This window comes from Oryctolagus cuniculus, chromosome 21, assembly GCF_051225735.1.
Source record: "Oryctolagus cuniculus isolate XC-2025 breed Fujian yellow rabbit chromosome 21, ASM5122573v1, whole genome shotgun sequence".
Lineage (NCBI taxonomy): Eukaryota > Metazoa > Chordata > Mammalia > Lagomorpha > Leporidae > Oryctolagus > Oryctolagus cuniculus.
This window is the reverse complement of record NC_142887.1, coordinates 27,496,719-27,516,813: the sequence shown is the minus strand read 5'-3', so window position 1 is coordinate 27,516,813 and position 20,095 is coordinate 27,496,719. Positions and strand designations below refer to the sequence as shown.

Genomic DNA, 20,095 nt, shown 5'->3' with positions numbered 1-20,095 from the left:
AGAAGACCTCTCTGTCTATAACTCTCTCTATAACTGTCTTTCAAATAAACAAAATAAGTATTTTAAAAAATTACCAGGATCTTTTAATATGTTAATAGAACTTTATAAATAATAGGTAAGCGGCCGGCGCCGCGGCTCAATAGGCTAATCCTCCACCTTGCGGCGCCGGCACACCGGGTTCTAGTCCCGGTCGGGGCGCCGGATTCTGTCCCGGTTGCCCCTCTTCCAGGCCAGCTCTCTGCTGTGGCCAGGGAGTGCAGTGGAGGATGGCCCAAGTGCTTGGGCCCTGCACCTACATGGGAGACCAGGAGAAGCACCTGGCTCCTGCCTTCAGATCAGCATGGTGCACCAGCCACAGCGGCCATTGGAGGGTGAACCAAGGGCAAAGGAAGACCTTTCTTTCTGTCTCTCTCTCTCACTGTCCACTCTGCTTGTCAAATAAATAAATAAATAAATAATAGGTAAGCAATTTGAGGTAGGGAGCCATATCCTATTTTTTTGAGGGGGGCTCCTATAATTTTTAGTACACTGACATAAGTTTTAACTGATTTTCTTCTTTACACAGTCCATTTTCTTTCAAAACCAAAACTAATTTGGGGTCAATGCTGTGGCGTAGGAGGTAAAGTTGCCACATACAGTGCTGGCATCCCATATAGATGGTGGTTCATGACCTGGCTGCTCCACTTGTGATCCACCTCTCAGCTATGGCCTGGGAAAGTAGTAGAAGATGACCCAAGTGCTTGGGTCCCTGCACCAGCGTGGGAGACCTCGAAGAAGTTCCTGGCTCCTAGCTGCAGATCGGCCCAGCTCTGGCTGTTGCAGCCATTTGGGGAGTGAATTAGCAGATGGAAGATTCTGTCTGCCTCTGCCTCTCTGTAACTCTGCCTTTCAAATAAATAAGTAAATCTTTCCAAAAAAAAAAAAAAAACTAAATCAATCTTAATATTCAATAATTTAAAAATTTCAAGGAAATCATAAGAAAAAAGAAAGAGGGTAGGAAAGAAATACTTTTAAGGAATGATCGTAGCAAAGTCTTATAGGTAGTTTCAACTAAGATAAAATTTTCTTTGTTTAAACTTTGATGGAATTTCAATTGCTTACCATCTGATAATATGCAGTGACCCAGGACATCTTTTGTCTTCTCGGAGGATTTTTAAAATGAAATCTACAAAAACAGAAATACAATCTATTTTCATCTATTAAACCACTGTTATGCTGAAACTGTCCATGCTAAGTAGGGTATTTCCTGTAACTTTTTAATTTACAAAACTGATTTAGTTTTATAGTTCATAAAAACACTTTAAATATCTACTTTAAAGATAATCCTACATTGATAATTAGCTTAGTTTCAATTTTGATTACAATCTCCTACAATGTAGCATGATTTAGTTGGTTGCAAAAATCAGTTTGTGTTGGGGCCGGCGCTGTGGCACAGTAGGTTAATCTTCTGCCTGCAGTGCCAGCATCCCATATGGGCACCAGTTCTAATTCCTGGTTGCTCCTCTTCTGATCCAGCTCTCTGCTATGGCCTGAGAAAGCAGTAGAAGATGGCCCAAGTCCTTGGACCCCTGCACCTGTATGGAGACCCAGAAGAAGTTCCTGGCTCCTGGCTTCATATTGGCTCAGTTCCAGCTGTTGTAGGCATTTTGGGAGTGAACCAGCAGATGGAAGACCATTCTCTCTGTCTCTTCCTCTAACTCTACTTCTCAAACAAATAAATTAATTTAAAAAAATCAGTTTGTGTTACTTATAACTACTACCTCTATTAAAGGATATGAAAATTGTTCCATGTTGGCGTAACATTTAGAGATTACCAGAAAAATTGGCATTTTTTTTATTTTTTGACAGGCAGAGTGGACAGTGAGAGAGAGAGACAGAGAGAAAGGTCTTCCTTTTGCCGTTGGTTCACCCTCCAATGGCCGCCGCGGCCGGCGCGCTGCGGCCGGCGCACCGCGCTGATCCGATGGCAGGAGCCAGGAGCCAGGTGCTTCTCCTGGTCTCCCATGGGGTGCAGGGCCCAAGCACCTGGGCCATCCTCCACTGCACTCCCTGGCCACAGCAGAGGGCTGGCCTGGAAGAGGGGCAACCGGGACAGAACCCGGCGCCCCGACCAGGACTAGAACCCGGTGTGCCGGCGCCGCTAGGCGGAAGATTAGCCTAGTGAGTCACGGCGCCGGCCTAAAAATTGGTAATTTTTAATGTATGTTACTTTAACTATAAATATTGAGAGGGAGACATATATCTTCCACTGTAACTATCACAAAAAATAAAGCTATCGGGAATTATATGATTCCCTATGCTTAGGGTAGTGACTGGTATACAATAAATGCTTTATTAACCAACAGCTGTCTTTTTCAATTCTATGTTCCTAACAAGAGGGGAAACTGCAACTGTATACTACATATAAACATATTCACTATTACAGACTTATAGCTCACAGACTAAAAGAGGTCATATAATACAAATGAGGTTGTCATGCTTATATATTTATAGCACATATGCATTTCACTGGTACGCATATAGAGAATCAAATATTGCTTAAAATTAAATTGGAATGAGGCCAAGGTATATCATTCAATACAGATATGAGAAATTTAAAATTAGATTTTGAAAAATAGAATCTTACAAGGAAACCCATGGCTCTATTAATTTTCCAAATGATACATATTTTCAAAATGATATTTCAGTGACAATCAACAAGGTTCACATTTGATCTTTTTTAAACAAGTTATACAATTTTTAAAAATTGAGGAGCCTTGAGCACATTTTTTTTTTTTTTTTTTTTTTTTTTTTTTTTTTTGGACAGGCAGAGTGGACAGTGAGAGAGAGAGACAGAGAGAAAGGTCTTCCTATGGCCGCCGCGGCCGGCGCGCTGCGGCCGGCGCACCGCGCTGATCCGATGGCAGGAGCCAGGAGCCAGGTGCTTTTCCTGGTCTCCCATGGGGTGCAGGGCCCAAGCACCTGGGCCATCCTCCACTGCACTCCCTGGCCACAGCAGAGGGCTGGCCTGGAAGAGGGGCAACCGGGACAGAATCCGGCGCCCCGACCGGGACTAGAACCCGGTGTGCCGGCGCCGCTAGGCGGAGGATTAGCCTAGTGAGCCGCGGCGCCGGCCTGAGCACATTTTTTTTAAGACATAAAAAGGAAAGGAGCCAAAGCAGCCTGTAATATGTCGCAGTGAGACGACAAATGTAAGGGCACAAGCAACACAAGGAATCAACGTAGAAGACCTGGCGATTGAGAGAGGAATGAAGCTAAACAGAATATTGGTTGTCTAAACCTCCCTGCTAGTCAACAGACGGGCTCGGCATTTTCCCCACAGCAGAGGAAAGCATTTCAAAAAGTCTAGAATTAAAAGATAAGTTTATTTTGAGGGGGAAAAATTGAAATACATGAATAGTCTTTTCATAATACACATTTCCAGGAACTTTTCGAAGACCTCTCGTATTTATATATGTTAACAGAAATGAGAGTTTTCACCTGTTTCCTTTGAACTTCCTCAATGCCAAAGAACAAATCTCACTGAGGCACACAACAGTGCAAATCCTCTAGCATTCATCAAGATTTTGATGTAGCTATTGCTTTTACAGGTCTAGTTTGGAATTACTAGGCTTGTCCGTACAGATTTCTTTTTTCTTCAGTTTGTCATTTGGTATCTAGCCAGGAGACAATGGTTCATGTAAGTACCACTAACCATAGTGAAATTAAAATGGAAAATGGATTAGCAACCTGGTCTTGAAGAACAGACCTATAAGCTGGATTTACCACACTCTGAAAAATCAAAGATTTACTCCTGCTAAGCAGAGAAAAGGGCTACAACAGACAAAGCAATCATGTAGTTAAATTTTACCATCCAAATGGCGCTCTCCATAAGAGCTCTCAGGAAACAGGCCCCTTAGATAGGTTATACATGAGACACAGGCTGCAAACAGTTTCTTCACCATTATCAATGATTCATTCTCATTAGTGACCTGGGATGGGAAAATAGTTTCCTGGGGAAAAAAAAAGGGTGAAAAAGATTAAATTCTTTAATAAATTCAGTCCATCCTATCATCACCACAGATATCATGGGAAAGACTTCAAATCTGATATATTTACAGGTCATCAAATGGAAACAGGACTTTGAATATTGCATAAAATTTCATCTTCACTGACAAGGCACAGCAGAAGGGGGAACAATTATCTATGTAATTCAGACAAAAACAATTTATTTCACAGTGATCTATGGATTTGAGGCAAAATTGAAGTTTTACTATGATTATCTAATCTCCTTCCCTCCCATACACTCCTGAGCCCCGCACTGTAATCTGGCTTTTGTCTCTCTCCATTCTACACTGTTCTTGCCCAAATCACCAAGAACACTTTCTCACTGAGCTCTTTTCATTCCTCATGATGTATAAATTCTTTGCAGCATGACACTGCTGCATACACACTCTCTTCTCCCTCAAACTACCCTTTCACTAGTTCCATTATTTTACCTGTCCCTACATAGATATCACACTCTTATTTTTTCCAGTTGTTTTGCCCTTCAAATATTGTTTCTCCCCCACTATTCTGTTACTGGTCCTTTTTTCTCTTCATCTCTCTCTTTTCGGATAGTCTCACAGAATCAGTTACAGCCTTCAAGCTCCTGTTTCTGAGTTCTATTTCTATATTTCTATTTTTTTAAGTTTTATTTATTTATTTGAAAGGCAGAGTCACACAGAGAGAGGAAGACACAGAAAGATCTTGCATCCACTGGTTCACTCCACAATGGCTGCAAAAGCCAGAGCTGGGCCAAGCCAAAACCAGGAGGCAGGAACTCCATCTGAGATTCCCACATGGGAGTCAGGGACTCAAGCACTTGTGCCATCATATGTTGCCTCCCAGGATTCATAGGCAGGAAGGTGAATGGAAAGAGGAGCAGCCAAGACTCAATCTTGAGCATTCCAACATGGAATGTGATCCAGCCATTGCACCACAACGCCTGCCTCCATTCAATTGTTTAAAAGGCATATTAAAAATATTAATACTGGCCGGTGCCATGGCTCACTTGGCTAATCCTCCGCCTGCAGCGCCGACACCCTGGGTTCTAGTCCCGGCTGGCACGCCAGGTACTAGTCCCGGTTGCTCCTCTTCCAGTCCAGCTCTCTGCTCTGGCCCAGGAGGACAGCGGAGGATGGCCCAGGTGCTTGGGCCCCTGCACCCACATGGGAGACCGGGAGGAAGCACCTGGCTCCTGACTTCGGATCGGCGCAGAGCTGGCCATGGCATCCATTAGGGGAGTGAACCAACAGAAGGAAGACCTTTCTCTCTGTTTCTCTCTCACTGTCTATAACTCTCTCTCTGTCTCTTTCTTTCACTGTCTAACTCTGCCTGTCAAAAAAATTTAAAATAAAATATTAATATTGGGGCCAGTGCTGTGGTGTAGTGGGCTAAGCCTCTGCCTGCGGCACCAGAATCCCACATGAGCACTGGTTCGTATCCTGGCTGCTCCTCTTCCAGTCTAGCTCTCTGCAGTGGCCTGGGAAAGCAGTAGAAGATGGCCCAAATGTTTGGGCCCCTGCACCCCCCAGGAGACGCTGAAGAAGCTCCTGGTTCCTGGCTTCACATCAGCTCAGCTCTGGCTGTTGAGGCTCTCTGGGGAGTGAACCAGCAGATGGAAGACCTCTTTCTCTCTGCCTCTGCCTCTCTGTAATTTTACCTCTCAAATGAATAAATAAAATCTTAAAAAAAACTCAAAAAACAAAAAAAATTATTGCACATATTATTATACATTTGAGTATTTGTGTGTGTGGGTATATATAAATTCTTCAGAGAGCCGTATTATATAACCATAGATCCTGAGAAATGACAGCTCTTTTGGGTAAATTAGGTTATGGTAGGCATGGCATGCATATAGTAACTTATTGAAAACATTCCAAAACTTAGAGGCAATACTTGAATAACCCATTTGTAAAACTAAACAACTTGAAAGTACAAAGACATTTATTTTAAATTTTGAATATAAAAAAAATTTGTAGTAATGAAAATCAATGGTTGGAAAAGGCCTCTATAATCTTATTTACTTCTCTGTACTCCAGAGATTTTTCCCTAGTTCAGTTGGTCTAATACTTTAAGGGTTATTGTTTTTTTGTTTTTTTGTTTTTTTTTTTAAGATTTTATTTATTTGAGTAGTGTTATAGACAGTGAGAAGGACAGAGAGAAAGATCTTCCATCTGCTGGTTCCCTCCCCAAATGGCCACAACGGCCAGAGCTGTGTCTATCCGAAGCCAGGAGCCAGGAGCGTCTTCCAGGTCTCCCACACGAGTGCAGGGGCCCAGGTGCTTGGGCATCTTCTACTGCTTTCCCAGGCCATAGCAGAGAGCTGGACTAGAAGAGGAGCAGCCGGGACTAGAACCAGAGCCCATATGGGATGCTGGCATCGCAGGCAGAGGATTAACCTACTGTGCTACAACGCTAGTCCCTGTTGATGTTTTTATACATGTCTAACACATGAAAATGCTATGGTTTGATAACAAAATATCATTATAAATTATTTAATAGCTAGTGTTCTAATGCCATAAGAGATGTTTCACATGATCTTGGGCAGGTTACTTTATTTCTAGAGTTTTGGTCTCCTCCTTATTGAAATAATCACATAAATAAGCCCTTGATAGAGTGCCTAGAACATGGTAAGTGCTGAATAAATGCTAGCCTCTGTCATTATTTTCTTTTGTTTTAGTATTAAATAGAAAAATCACACACTCAAAATTTACAGGGAGAAGTAGTTTATGCAGTTCAAATGACAAAGATTTGTTTGTTATCAAAAGGTCAATTTGTAAATTTACATTGAGAAAAACAGCTACCAAGCTGACTGTAATTCATATCCCCAGCTCAGCATTTTCTTTCCAGGAAGGAAGTGCACTTAAGAAATCAAATGAGCACACTGATTTCAAGCAGAAAGATGTCAGCTTTCTCTGCTCTAATTCTCCTTCACCTTTAACCTTTTCTACTCCTTCTACAGCTTACTATTCCTAAAACAATTGTTTTATTTACTATTCTGATGAAATGCATTAACTTCTTCATTGACTACAGAGTAAAGCATAAATTCCTTGGGCTGGCTTTTAAGGTCATATTAATTTGTCCCCAAGCTCCTTTCCAATTTTGTTTCCTCCTTCTGTCCAACATGATGAGCCCTCTACTCCAGTAAGGGTAGGTTTTTATTATTCTCTGAAACATGCCATGTTTATTTCTTATTCTGAGCTAAGGCATATGCTGAGTTTCCCCTCACAGAATTTTCTCTCCTCTTTTCAAATTCTTTTCATAATTCAAGGTCCACCTTAAGTCCCACCTCCTTCGTGAGGATTATATAAACCATTTCAGTTCACACTAAATCTCTAACCTCCTAGCATCTGAATTGCCTTACTCTTCTTCACATATATGTAAATCATTTACTGCCTTGCATATTTAGTCCCGTAAATCCATGAATTTCCCTAACTGGGTTATAAATCTCTAGAAGGTGATTTTTAAAAAATTATTTCAGAGAACACAGTACTACCTACATTTTATATAATGCTGAATTGCAATAAATAAATGAATGATACATAAATGAAAGTCATGGGACAAGTTAAACTCGCCCAGGGGAATCTAGCAGGATTGCCTGGCCCTGGTATTCTCCCGCAGGCTCCCAGCAACCAAGTTTCTCAGTCCTGTCCCCTTCAGTTCTTTTTTTTTTTTTTTTTACAGGCAGAGTGGACAGTGAGAGAGAGACAGAGAGAAAGGTCTTCCTTTGCCGTTGGTTCACCCTCCAATGGCTGCCGCGGCCAGCACGCTGGGGCCGGCACACCGCGCTGATCCAAAGGCAGGAGCCAGGTGCTTCTCCTGGTCTCCCATGGGGTGCAGGGCCCAAGCACTAGGGCCATCCTCCACTGCACTCCCGGGCCACAGCAGAGAGCTGGGCTGGAAGAGGGGCAACCGGGACAGAATCTGGCACCCCGACCGGGACTAGAACCCGGTGTGCCGGCGCCTCTAGGCGGAGGATTAGCCTTTTGAGCCGCGGCGCCGGCCCACTTCAGTTCTTCTATCATCATGTGCAACACAGTTTCCTAATTTCTTCAGGAAGTGAATGTCTAACAAAGAACCACTCTCTTTAAATGTCTTTTTGTTTCTGATTTCTTTTATTCTAGAAAATCTAAATCCATAGATATAACACAAGCACCCAGTTAAGTTCCTTACTAGGGGTCTAATTTTCTGAATATCCTTAGTCCACTAGACAGTTAAAATGTAGACACATTTTCTCCCAGAATATTACGTGCCAATTAACCGATAAGCCTGCTGCTTAAAGAAAAAAAAAAAAAAGATTAAAGTCATGATTCTCAACAACTCACTAAATGGTCATTGATTTTGTTTTAATTCTTAACAAATACCTTAGATGTTTTACAAACTCTGCTGGAGTGAAGCAGCTGAGCAGTAGCCATTGTGGGAATGTATCAGGATTCTCAACGACTCTGACCTGTTCAAAAAGAAATCATTAGAGACCTTACCTAACATATTATTTCCTATCTTACTGTACCCAAAGATGAAACTGAAACATTCTAAAAGCAAACAAGAACCAAAGACAATTCCTTTAAATCATATCCCAGAATGCTCGGTTCATAGAGAAACTTATCAAGCTCAATTTTGAAAACACAAAGGAATAACGACTGATAGTTTTATTAGGCCTCTTCTAAATCATAAAATGAATATCAGTTATAAAATTCCTTATTGTGAATTTTCCAGAGAACTATATAAGTTGATCATATTCTTGGGGAAATAAGTTTAATAAACATTTTGATCTCCACTACCAGTTTTCTATAAATTTGGCACAAGGATTAATATTTCCAACCATTCAATGAAACTTATGCTTATTCACAAACACATTTAGAAGAAAAAATTAAACTGTAAATCATCTAAAGACTCAACAATGTATCTTGCTCATCTATGTCATTCAGAGTGTAACAGTGCATTATATACAGCAGAGACTATATGTTTATTGATTGAACTTCATGTGTAACTTATTTGCAAATTCAATGCAAAAAATGTTTATACTTCATATTCATTAAGACAACTATTCAAAAAATGGAAAGTAAGATGTTTTGGTGAGGATGCGAAGAAATTAAAATCCTTGTGCCCTGCTTGCAGAATGTAAAATGGTCTGGCTTTTGTGAAAAACAGTGTGGCAGAACAGGCAATGTGGTGTAGCAGGTTAAACTGTCACTTGGGATATAGGCACCCTGTATGGGAATGGCAGATCGATTCCCAGCTACTCTACTTCCAGCTCCCCTTTAAGCAAGGAAGTCTGGGAAGCAGTGGTTGATGGTGCATGTACTTGAACGGCTGCCACCCATGTAAGAGATCTGAATGGAATTCCTGGCTCCTGGCTTCAGCCTGGCCTCACCCCAGCTGTTGTGGCCATTTGGGGAGTAAACCAGTGTATGGAAGATCGACCTTTCTCTGTCTCTCTCTCTTTCACTCTGTCTTCAAGTAAATAAATTAATCTTTTTAAAAACACAGTATAGGTAAGGCCACCGCCTGTGATGCTGCCATCCCATATGGGCACTGGTTCGAGTCCTGGCCGTTCCACTTCTGTTCCAACTCTCTGCTGTGGCCTGGAGGGTAGTAGAGGATGAACCAGGTCCCTGAGCCCTGCACTCGCATGGGAGACCTGGAGGAGGCTCCTGGTTTCTGGCTTCAGATTGGCTCAGCTCCGGCCATTGTGGCCATTTGCAGAGTGAACCAGTGGGTGGAAGACCTCCCCCCCCCCATCTCTGCCTTTCAAATAAAATAAATAAATCTTAACAAAAAGACTGCTTTTAAAAAATAAAATAAAAATAAAAACACAGTATGGCAGTTTTTCAAAAAGTTAAACAGAATCATCATTTTATCTAGCAATTCCATTTCTAGGTAAATACCCAAAAGAATTTAGAGCACAGACTAAGTAGTTAATTACTAAGTAGTTAATGTTCACATCAGCCTTATTTACGATAGCCAAAGATAGAAACAATCCAAATGTCTATCAACAGAAAATTAATAAACACACTGTAGTATATATAACGGAACATTATTCAATCATAGAAAATAAATTCTGGCCGGCGCCGCGGCTCACTAGGCTAATCCTCCGCCTAGCGGCGCTGGCACACCGGGTTCTAGTCCCGGTCGGGGCACCGGATTCTGTCCCGGTTGCCCCTCTTCCAGGCCAGCCCTCTGCTGTGGCCCGGGAGTGCAGTGGAGGATGGCCCAGGTGCTTGGGCCCTGCACCCCATGGGAGACCAGGAAAAGCACCTGGCTCCTGGCTCCTGCCATCGGATCAGCGCGGTGCGCCGGCCACATCGCGCTGGCCGCGGCGGCCATTGGAGGGTGAACCAACGGCAAAAGAAGACCTTTCTCTCTGTCTCTCTCTCACACTGTCCACTCTGCCTGTCAAAAAAAAAAAAAAAAAAAAAAGAAAATAAATTCTGATACCTGCTAAAGAATGAACCCTGAAAATATTATGCCAAGTAAAAAGAGACACAAAAGAACAAACACTGTATGATTCCACATATGAGGCATCAACAGTAGACAAATTCATAGATAGAAAGTAGAAGAGAGGTTATCAGGGACTAGGGTATAGAAGAAATGGAAAGTTTAATGGGGACAGCATTTTTATTCAGAATGTTTTAGTTTTTATGTTTTGGAAATGGTTTCTGGTGATAGCTGCACAACACTGGGAAGTGTTTAGCGCCACTGAATTGCATACTTGAGAATGGCAGGGATAGAGAATTTTACGTATAGTTTACCACAATAAAAAATTAATGTTTACCACATCTAGTTTTTACTTCTGTTGTTTCACTAACAACAACAAAGAAAAGAGTACACCTTCCCTTTTCTTTTCTAATAAGATCTTAATTTCAACTGAGGCTTCTTTTCCAGGTTTTATAGAGTTCTAACCAAAATAATTGTAAAATAATCCATCTAAAGAGATTCCCTTCTGGATCACTCAGGATAGCCCATGAACTGTTTTTGTATACTGATTAATGCGCGATTCTGGAAGATTTTTGCCAATAAAAGAGTACAGAACTATTTGAGGACTCTGCCACAAGGTGGTGACAGAGATTATAAACCGGTAATATTTGAATTACTTTCTCAGAGTAGCACTAGGGGACACTCTTTCACAGTATTTTATATATGAGACTGAATATCACCTAACAGTCCTTTGGGTCTTAACAGATTCCAAGGTACCTTTTATGGACTTCAGGATATAACCTTCATCTGACTCAACGTATCTATTGCCTCCTTTAAATTTCAAAGAATAAAATGGAACTGGTAGGATGAGTTTAAGCTCTAGCTCTCACCCATTAAGCTATCGTAAATATCCCATACTGGGGTATTCACTTTAGAGACAATAAATAAGAAGAATAATGATTTTTAAAATCACAGTACATATTGGTGGAGTTTTTTATGTCTTTATGATCACAGACATTGTTGACAGCATTCCAGACAACCAATCCCTGAAAATAGCATTAGCTAATTACAACACACATGTATATTCTATATAAAACATATAACATATTTTATATATATTTTTTGGAATGTATGGATAGCCTGGATTAAATTGATATTATCACTGACAACTCTGAGATACCCAGGGCACTTGCTTTTGAGACAGAATTCAAACTAGTTACTAGTTAGCATTTGGTAAATCCTCTAGGAATTAACATTTGCAAAATAAGTTAAATGTTATACACACATATGTATGTCTACAAAGAAAAATAACCAGCAGTATACTCTAACAGAGGCTTTGGAGTTAAGGAAAGTGCATTCCAGTTCTGACTAATACCTAGCAACTACCTGACTCTGGTGAAGTTATTTCATCTCTCTGGGCTTTAGTTTCCTTTTGGGAAAACAAATAAATGAACTTCTCAGGGCTCTCTCTGTCAGTGCTGGTCTTTATCTGGAGCAGCAGCACAGAACAGTGTTTAAGCACATAGACTGTCTGCAGCCAAACTGCCAAGGATCTAATCTCAGTCTGCAACTCATTTGCCATGTGACCTTGGAGAAGCTGTGTGCCTCTGTTTTCCCATCTGTGAAACAGACATAATACTTCATATGGAGTTGTTTTGAGGATTACATTAGTCAATATTTGTAAAGCACTTAGAGTACTTCCCGACACACATTCTATGTCACAAAGCATGCTTGTCTTTTAAAAATCTGATATTAGTGCTCAGTTTCCTGGTTTTCCTCCAGGCTCCCAGTCATTCCTCCCAGTCCTCTTCAGACTGCTTCTCTGCCCCTTCGTTCCCTGCAATTTTGGTGTCCTTTGGGATTCTGTCCTGGGAGCTCTTCATTTTTCCTTCCAAACACACTCCCTGGATAAATGAGCACACTTCCATTGTTTCAACTATTATTTCTTTTTTAAAAAATATTTATTTATTTGAAAGGCAGGGGAATAGAGAGAGAGAGAGACAGGAGGGGGAGGGATAAGGGAGGGAGGGGGAAGGGGGAGAGAGGGAGAGAAAGAGAGAAGGAGAGAGGAGGCATTGATTTTCTATCGACTGCTTCATTCCTCAAGTGGCTGTAACCGACTGGGCCTGGTCCAGACTGAAGACAGGAGTCTACAACTCCAACCAGGTCTTAAATAACAGTCAGTTCTTAAATAACAGGGGCCCAAGTACTTGTCATTGTCTGCTGCTTGCCCAGGTGCCTAGCAGGGAGCGGGAACGCAAGTGAACAGCCTGGATTCAAATCGGTGCCCTGATACAGAATTACGGGCAGCAGCTTAGCTCCCTGTGCCACAAGGCCCAGTCCCCTCCACTATTATTTCTAGTGTTTCCTATATGTACGTGTCTAGAATAGGTTTCTATTCAGAGTTGCTGATTTGTACCTCTAAACACAGTTCCATTTTGATGTCCTCAACACATCCATATGTGAATTATTTCCCCCAACCCTACTTCTGTTCCTTAGCTCAGTGAATCATCAGACTCAATTGCTCAGCCTGAAGCCCGTGACTCACCCTGCTCCTTCCTCATTCCCACGTCCAGTCATCTTAAACATGTCCACTCCTCACTTTACCCACGTTCTGTCAGCTCTACTTCACATCAAAGCAGCCTCGTCTTCTGCCTGCATTGCCGCGACCACTCCGCCTGTCAGTGATCTTGCCCTGCTCTGGTCTGTTTTTTATATTGCTGTGAGAGTTTTCTTTTTAATTACAAACCTGATGTGTAATTTCCCAGACTGAAACACTTCCGTGGTCTCACATTACCCTCTGGATAAAATCCAAACTTCTTACCGTGGCTTAAACCTCCCTAGCCTCACTCTAACCATTTCCCCTGACCCCTTTAGGCACCGGCCATTCTGTCTACTTCAATTAGCCAAAAGGCCTATATTCGCTATGGCTTTCAGACTTTAGAAATATTACCTGTTTGAAACATCTTCCATGTCCAATAGCTACGAATCTCTTAGACATGGCTCAGTATAACTTTCTTCAGGAATGATTTCCTGATGCCTACTTCCACAACTCCCAAACCCAAGTTATGTACTCATTGTAACAAATACTATATCATAGTTCCCTCTTTGTATTCCACCACCTACTGTCAGCTAACATGAGGACAAAGCTGTATTGATCTAGTTCATTCTTTATTTTTTTAAAGGTACAATTTAGTGTTCTTTTGCATATACAAAAAGTTGTACAACCATCACCACTATCAAATGCCAAAACATTGTCATAATCCCTGAAAGGTACCCCATGCTCACTAGCAGTCACTCCCATTTTCTTCCTCCCTGGCAACCGCTAATCTACTTCTCATCTCTATGGTTGTGCTTGTTATGGACATTTCATATCAATGGAATCATACAACATGACCTTCTCTATTTTGTATAACTCATTCTTAAATCTTCAGCACCATCACAGTACTGAATTTGAACAACGTGGGTGCTGTATAAATATCTGTTGAGTCAATGGATAATTCTACACTATATGAATAAGAAAGAATTAAGAGTCTAAAAAAAGAATCACAAAATTTTAGAGGTAGGAGCAACTTAAATGTCATCTGTCCAAATATCCAATGTTCTATATGAGGAAAGAGCCAGAGAAGTAACAGAATTACCGTGGGTCAGACAGCCTTGTAGTAGCAGAACTGGAACAAAAACATGTTTAACTCACAATTTGCGATTTTTTTATAGAATGACTCTCAAAAATGTAATCCCTCTTTTCTTTCTTTCATTTATTTATTTGAAAAGCATAGAGAGAGGCAGAGAGAGAGGAAGAGGGAGAGATCTTCCACCCGCTGGTTCACTCCCCAAATGGCTACGACAGCCAGAGCTGAGTAGAGCCAATCCTATCTCAAGCCAGGAGCTTCTTCCAGGTTTCCCACGCGGGTGCAGGAGCCCAAGGACTTGGCTCATCTTCCACTACTTTCCCAGGCCACAGCAGAGAGCTGGATCGGAAGAGGAGCAGCCAGGACTAGAACCGGCACCCGTATGGGGTGCCCGGCTTCAGGCCAAGGTTTTAACCCTCTGCGCCACAGCACTGGCCCAACACTTTTCTTTCATTCCATCTAACATGCTGCACTGTTAGGGCCTCCCTAACTGTTGAGCTTGCTTGCTCATTTCTCAACATGATAGAGTCTCCTTCTAGTATTCTAAAATGAGTTTGCTTCAGGAAGGTAAAAACATCCAAATCATTTTTCAAAATGGCCAGACTCCTTTCAACCTCTTACTATTCTGTTGCTATTATTGTTTTTCTCTGAACAGGTATTTTGTGGTGGTGTTCTATTCAAGTACAGAATCTGCTTAATTTTGAAAGCTCACAAGCTGAAGATCCAGGAGAAGTAACTATAGAGACCATGGACTCTCAGAGAATGGCTTTTTTAAGTCACCTTGTTCTGACTCATTATCTAAAAACCTAGGAGAGATCTTGTAATTTAAAAAAAAATTGAGGGGCTCAGCACTGTGGTGCAGAGGGTTAAAGCCCTGGTCTGAAATGCCGGCATCCCAAATGGGCGCCGGTTCTAGTCCCAGCTGCTCCTCTTCCGATCCAACTCTCTGCTATGGTCTGGGAAAGCAGTAGAAGATGGCCCAAGTCCTTGGGCCCCTGCACCCATGTGGGAGACCTGGAAGAAGCTCCTGGCTCCTGCCTTCAGATCTGCGCAGCACTGGCCGGCGCGGCCATCTGGGGAGTGAACCAGCGGATGGAAGACCACTCTCTCTCTCTCTCTACCTCTCTCTGTAACTCCGTCTCTCAAATCAATAAAATAAATCTTTAAAAAAAAAAAAATGGGACCAGCGCAGTGGTGCAGGTTAGTCCTCCACCTGTGGCGCCAGCATCTCATATGGCTGCCAGTTCTAGTCCTGGCTGCTCCTCTTCTGATCTAGCTCTCTGCTGTGGCCTGGGAGAACAGCAGAGGATGGGACAAGTCCTTGGGTCCCTGCACCCGTGTGGGAGACCAAAAGAAGCTCCCGGCTCCTGGCTTCGGATTGGTACGGCTCCAGCCATGGTGGCCATTTGGAGAGTGAACCAATGGATGGAAGACCTCTCTCTCTGTCTCTCCTTCTCACTGTCTGTAACTCTATCTCTCGAATAAATAAATAAAATCTTTAAAAAAATTTTTTTAATTATTTATTTCAAAGGCAGAGATAGAAGGCGAAACAGAGAGAGATCTTCCATCCACTGGTTCACTCCCCAAATGGCCACAACGGCCAGGGCTGAGCCAGGCCGAAGCCAGGATCTTCTTCCGGGTCTCCCACGTGGGTGCAGGGGCTCAGGCACTTGGGCCATTGAGTTGTTTTCCCAGGCACATTAGCAGGGAGCCGGACTGGAAGTGGAGCAGCTGGGACTAGAATTGGCACTGCAGGCAGAGGCTTAGCCTTCTACACCACAGCGCTGTCCCATAAACTACAGATTTTAGGAACAAAACTCATTGTGGCTCAGCAGGTTAAACAGTCGCATAAAATCTCCTTCCCTCCTTCTCTGTCACTCTACCTTTCAAAATAAATAAGTAAGTCTCAAAAAATCGTCTTAACAGAACTCTTTCAAATGTCTTTTGCTTATATATTTGCTTGCATATTGGATCCACAAACATCTGAAACTCCACACAGCACCAAAACCACTTTATAAAAAATCTATATTTTAAAAAAAGATGTAATTAATTAATTTATTTGAAAGAGTGACAGAGACGGGGGGGGAGGGGGAGAGAGAGAGAGAGAGAGAGAGAGAGAGATCTTCCACCTACTCATTCATTCCCCAAATGGCCATAACAGCCAGGTCTGCCCCACGCTGAAGCCTGAGGTCAGGACCTCCATCCTGGTCTCCTACTTGGGTGGTCCAAGCACTGGGCCATCATCTGTTGCCTTCCCAGGTGCATTAGCTGGGAGTTGGATTGGAAACAGAATAGCCAGGACATGAACTGGCACGCCCACATGAGATGTGGGAGTTGCAAGCAGTGGCTTAACTGGTTGCACCAACACCCCGGCCCTACTGCTTTATTATTCAGTATGTCCACTCTGTGACAAGGATTATGATCTTCTGGAGAAAGACCGGAGACTTCTGTTTTCTTTCTGATAATCACACTATACTTCCTCTTGGCCCACATTTCAACTGCCCTATTTTAAACAGAGCTCGATGATTTACCATCTTACTTCTTTTATGTGTGGGTTCAGATAAAGATTACCAGCTGTGTGTTTAAGGCCTAAACCACACTTTATACGTTCTTTTTTGTCATTCCAAGTGAAGCAAAAACCAAAGTTTATTATATTTGTCCAAAGATAACCACAGCTGATTCACTAAAGCTCTCTATCCACCTTTCTCAATCTTTCAACCCCCCCCCCTTCTTTTTTTTTACAAGAAAATACCACTTCTAACACAACATCCAGTAGCTGGATTCTGAAATACAACTAGACGATCTTCCTTACACATGCATGCTATGAAAGATGGTCTCAGTCAGAGGAGTGCATGTCAACATAAATAAGTCAATAAAGCTAGAATGGGCAGAGACAGCCTGTACTGCTAATCCAACCTCTTCCTGTTACAGAAGAGGAAATTCAGTTCCGTGGAGGAAGCATAGGGTTTTCAACCAGTGGTGCTGGAACAAAAGGACATCTTACAGACAGGGAAGGGAAGGAGGGAGGGGGGAGGAGAGAGGGTAGGAAGGAGGGGAAAAGATAATAAAAAGTCTCAATCTAAATCTCATATCATATACAGCTATTAATTCAAAAGGATCAGAGATGTAAAGTAAGACACAAGACTAAGTGCCGCTCAGCCAGGGAGCCTGGTTTGCCCAAGCTCACAGGCTCACTCAGAACAGAGCTTCCTTCAACACATCATTATTCACCATTTTCACAAATTCCACTTGGCCTTGCTAATTCCCCTGCTCAGTGCTCAACCGGAGTAAATGACCTCCACTGTATTAATTGGGTATTTGTGCATGCTCTTTTGATTTTATAATATCTTGCTCATGCTACTTCAATAATTCATTCATTCAACAGGGACTCCACAACCACAACGTGCCAGGCATGGTGCAGGATCTCAAAAATGGAAAATACTTTTCCCATCCCAAGAGAGTTCTGGTCCAGCGGGGAAGAAATTAGATTATAACCCTCATGCAATGTTAAAAACCCCATTCAGGGCCAAGGGGTAAACTTGAACTTCCTCTCTGCTAGCCGAGTACGGCAGGCATCGCGATGATCGCTAACCTTGGACGATGCTGTCTCTCCTAAGCCGATCGGGGACCTAAAGCCCACAGAGGTCAAATGGCAAAACCAAGCCCCAGAGGGGTCGGCCCTTGCGGCCTGCAATGCCAGCAATCCTATATGGACACCGGTTCCCGGCCCGCCGGCGGCTCCACCTCCGACCCGGCTCCCTGCTAATGGCCCAGATGACCGAAATGGTTGCCCCTGGCCCCTACCCCCGACTTGGGAGACCCGGATGAAGCCCCCGGCTCAGGCCTGGCCCATGTTACAGCCATCTGGGGAGCGACCAAGCGGACGGGAGATCTCTCTCTCTCTCTCCCCTCTGTCTCTGCAACGTTTTCACATAAATAAATCTTTAAAAACAAAGCCAAAGAGAAACTGAGGTCAATCCCGGGGGGTGGGGGGGTGCGGGCGGGCTCATCCCTCGCCCCCTGGTCTCAACCACGCATCCATGATGACCAAACGCCTCAAAGGAGGGAGAAGACCCGACCCAGGGCACAGAAAGCCCCAAAGCTGTCCCAGGACTCCCCCGGCTGCAGACGCCATCTCCGCGACCACTGCCGAGCGGCTGACGGCGGCGGCCGCTTCATTTCCAAATCGAATCATTTCCCCCCAAAAGCCACCGTAGCGGGTAAAATGCTATCGAGAGCCTCCCTTTCGTCTTTCTTCTCAGCTCCAGCGAAATACTCTATCAGAGCCTCTAAGTAATCAATACAGATAACCTCAAGTAACTAAAAAAAAAAATTTCAAAAACAACAAAAAAATTTTTACGTAATGCCATAATTAACAGCACCCAAGCGCCCAATTCCTCGGGAGACGTCGCAAAGGCGCAAAACGCTCACCTTCGCTGGACGACGCCAACCTCGCCCTGATCCGGACTCAACCGCCTATTTCCAGCCCAGACCGGCTCTTTGCACTCATGAATAATTAACGGTGCCATCCTGGGCGGGACTAGGCACGCCTTTATGAATAATTCATTATCTCTCCCCGGCTGGTCCCAGCGACAGGCCTCGGCCAGCTTCATGAATATGCAAAAGACGGGGCGTGTCCCCAGCCGGCCCAGCCCCGTGGACGCGCGGGCTCCCGGAGGTTTCGACTCCGGCCCGCAGGCGGCTTCAGCCTCCCGGTCTCTCGCCGCGCTTCGCGCTCTTTGCTGGCCGGTACCGCTCGGCTCCCAGTCCTGAGGGACGCGAGTGACCTCGTGACTCCCTGGGAACCCGAAAACGGCCTGCGAGGTGAGGCGCAGGGCCTGGCTTAAGGGTAGGGCCGGAGGGGCCTGGGAGCTAATGTGGGCCAGGGCGGGGGTCCCAGAGAAACCTCAGGTCGGCGCTGGGATCCAGGGGGAGGGGAGCCCCAACCCTGGAGGGACCGGAGCCCGACATCAGGGGTGAGAGAGAGAGGTCCCCAGGGCGAGGGCGTCGCCAACCCCTTCCCTGGCCCCAACTTGGCCGTCTTTTTTGCTGTAATTTCTATACAAATAATTATACAAATGGAACACACCTGCCCCTACTCTGGGCACCGCGTTTCCGCAAGGGGTGACTCCTGGGAGTAGTTGGGACCTGCCTCTTCAGAGTCTTTTCCACCTGCTTAGTAACAGCCAAGGGGCTTCTAAAAGAAATTGGAAATTGGGATAGAAAAAAAAAATTTTTTTGGTACAATAAATCTTGGAATCCACGCGTAGTTTGTTTTTTTTTTTTTTTTTTTTGTAGTACATATTTTCCACGAGTTTTTTTGAAGATTCTGCGTATTCATGGATTTCAAAAATTTTTGAACCAAAATAAACTATTTTTCCACGAACTGTTTAAAATACTCTCGTATTTAGTACCCTGTGGAACTTTTCAGAGGATTCCTTGGGCCCTAACGGAAATTTCCTAAGAAAGTTAACCAATGACTGAGCCACTTGACACCTGTTCATCTTTATTTTTTCTGTAGAAAAGGGGAAAAACAAAGGATTCAGGCTGGGGAGAACATGGATTTAGGACTTAAAAATGACTACAAGCACAATTTGGACTGAAATATTCCCTTAGTGCAGGTCCTTTTTTTTTTTTTCAGCTTCTGCAATAAATATCCCCCTCTTATATGCTACACCCCCAATCATGACAACCAAAAATGTTTTCAGATTTTGCCAAATGCCCTTTGGGAAACAAAATTATCCTCAGCTGAGAACTACTACTTTTTTTTTTTTTTTGACAGATAGTGAGAGAGACAGAGAGAAAGGTCTTCCTTCTGTTGGTTCACTCCCCAAAGGCCACAACGGTCGGAGCTACACCAATCCGAAGCCAGGAGCCAGGTGCTTCTCCTGGTCTCCCATGGGGTGCAGGGCCCAAGGACTTGGGCCATCCTCCACTGCACTCCTGGGCCACAGCAGAGAGCTGGCCTGGAAGAGGAGCAACTGGGACTAGAAGCCAGCACCCATATGGGATTCGGGCGCCGC

At 43.6% G+C, this 20,095-nt stretch overlaps 1 protein-coding gene across 4 annotated transcripts in view; it reads right to left on the bottom strand.

Annotated features, from left to right (window-relative positions):
* HORMAD2 (HORMA domain containing 2) overlaps window positions 1-18,642 on the bottom strand; it is an 85,478-nt gene extending 66,836 nt beyond the window's left edge. For 2 of the 4 annotated variants that reach the window (XM_002721183.5, XM_008274703.4), the window contains exons 1-4: window positions 18,504-18,642; window positions 8,388-8,473; window positions 3,851-3,992; window positions 1,102-1,165 (exon numbers count right to left, since the gene is read on the bottom strand). In XM_002721183.5, coding sequence (XP_002721229.1) covers window positions 1,102-1,165; window positions 3,851-3,992; window positions 8,388-8,438 — 257 coding nt within the window. In that variant the 5' untranslated portion in view covers window positions 8,439-8,473; window positions 18,504-18,642. Of the gene's footprint in view, window positions 1-1,101; window positions 1,166-3,850; window positions 3,993-8,387; window positions 8,474-18,503 lie in introns of those variants that run through there. The other 2 variants (XM_089323374.1, XM_089323375.1) reach the window with 1 other exon arrangement.
* Window positions 18,643-20,095: the final 1,453 nt, after the last annotated feature.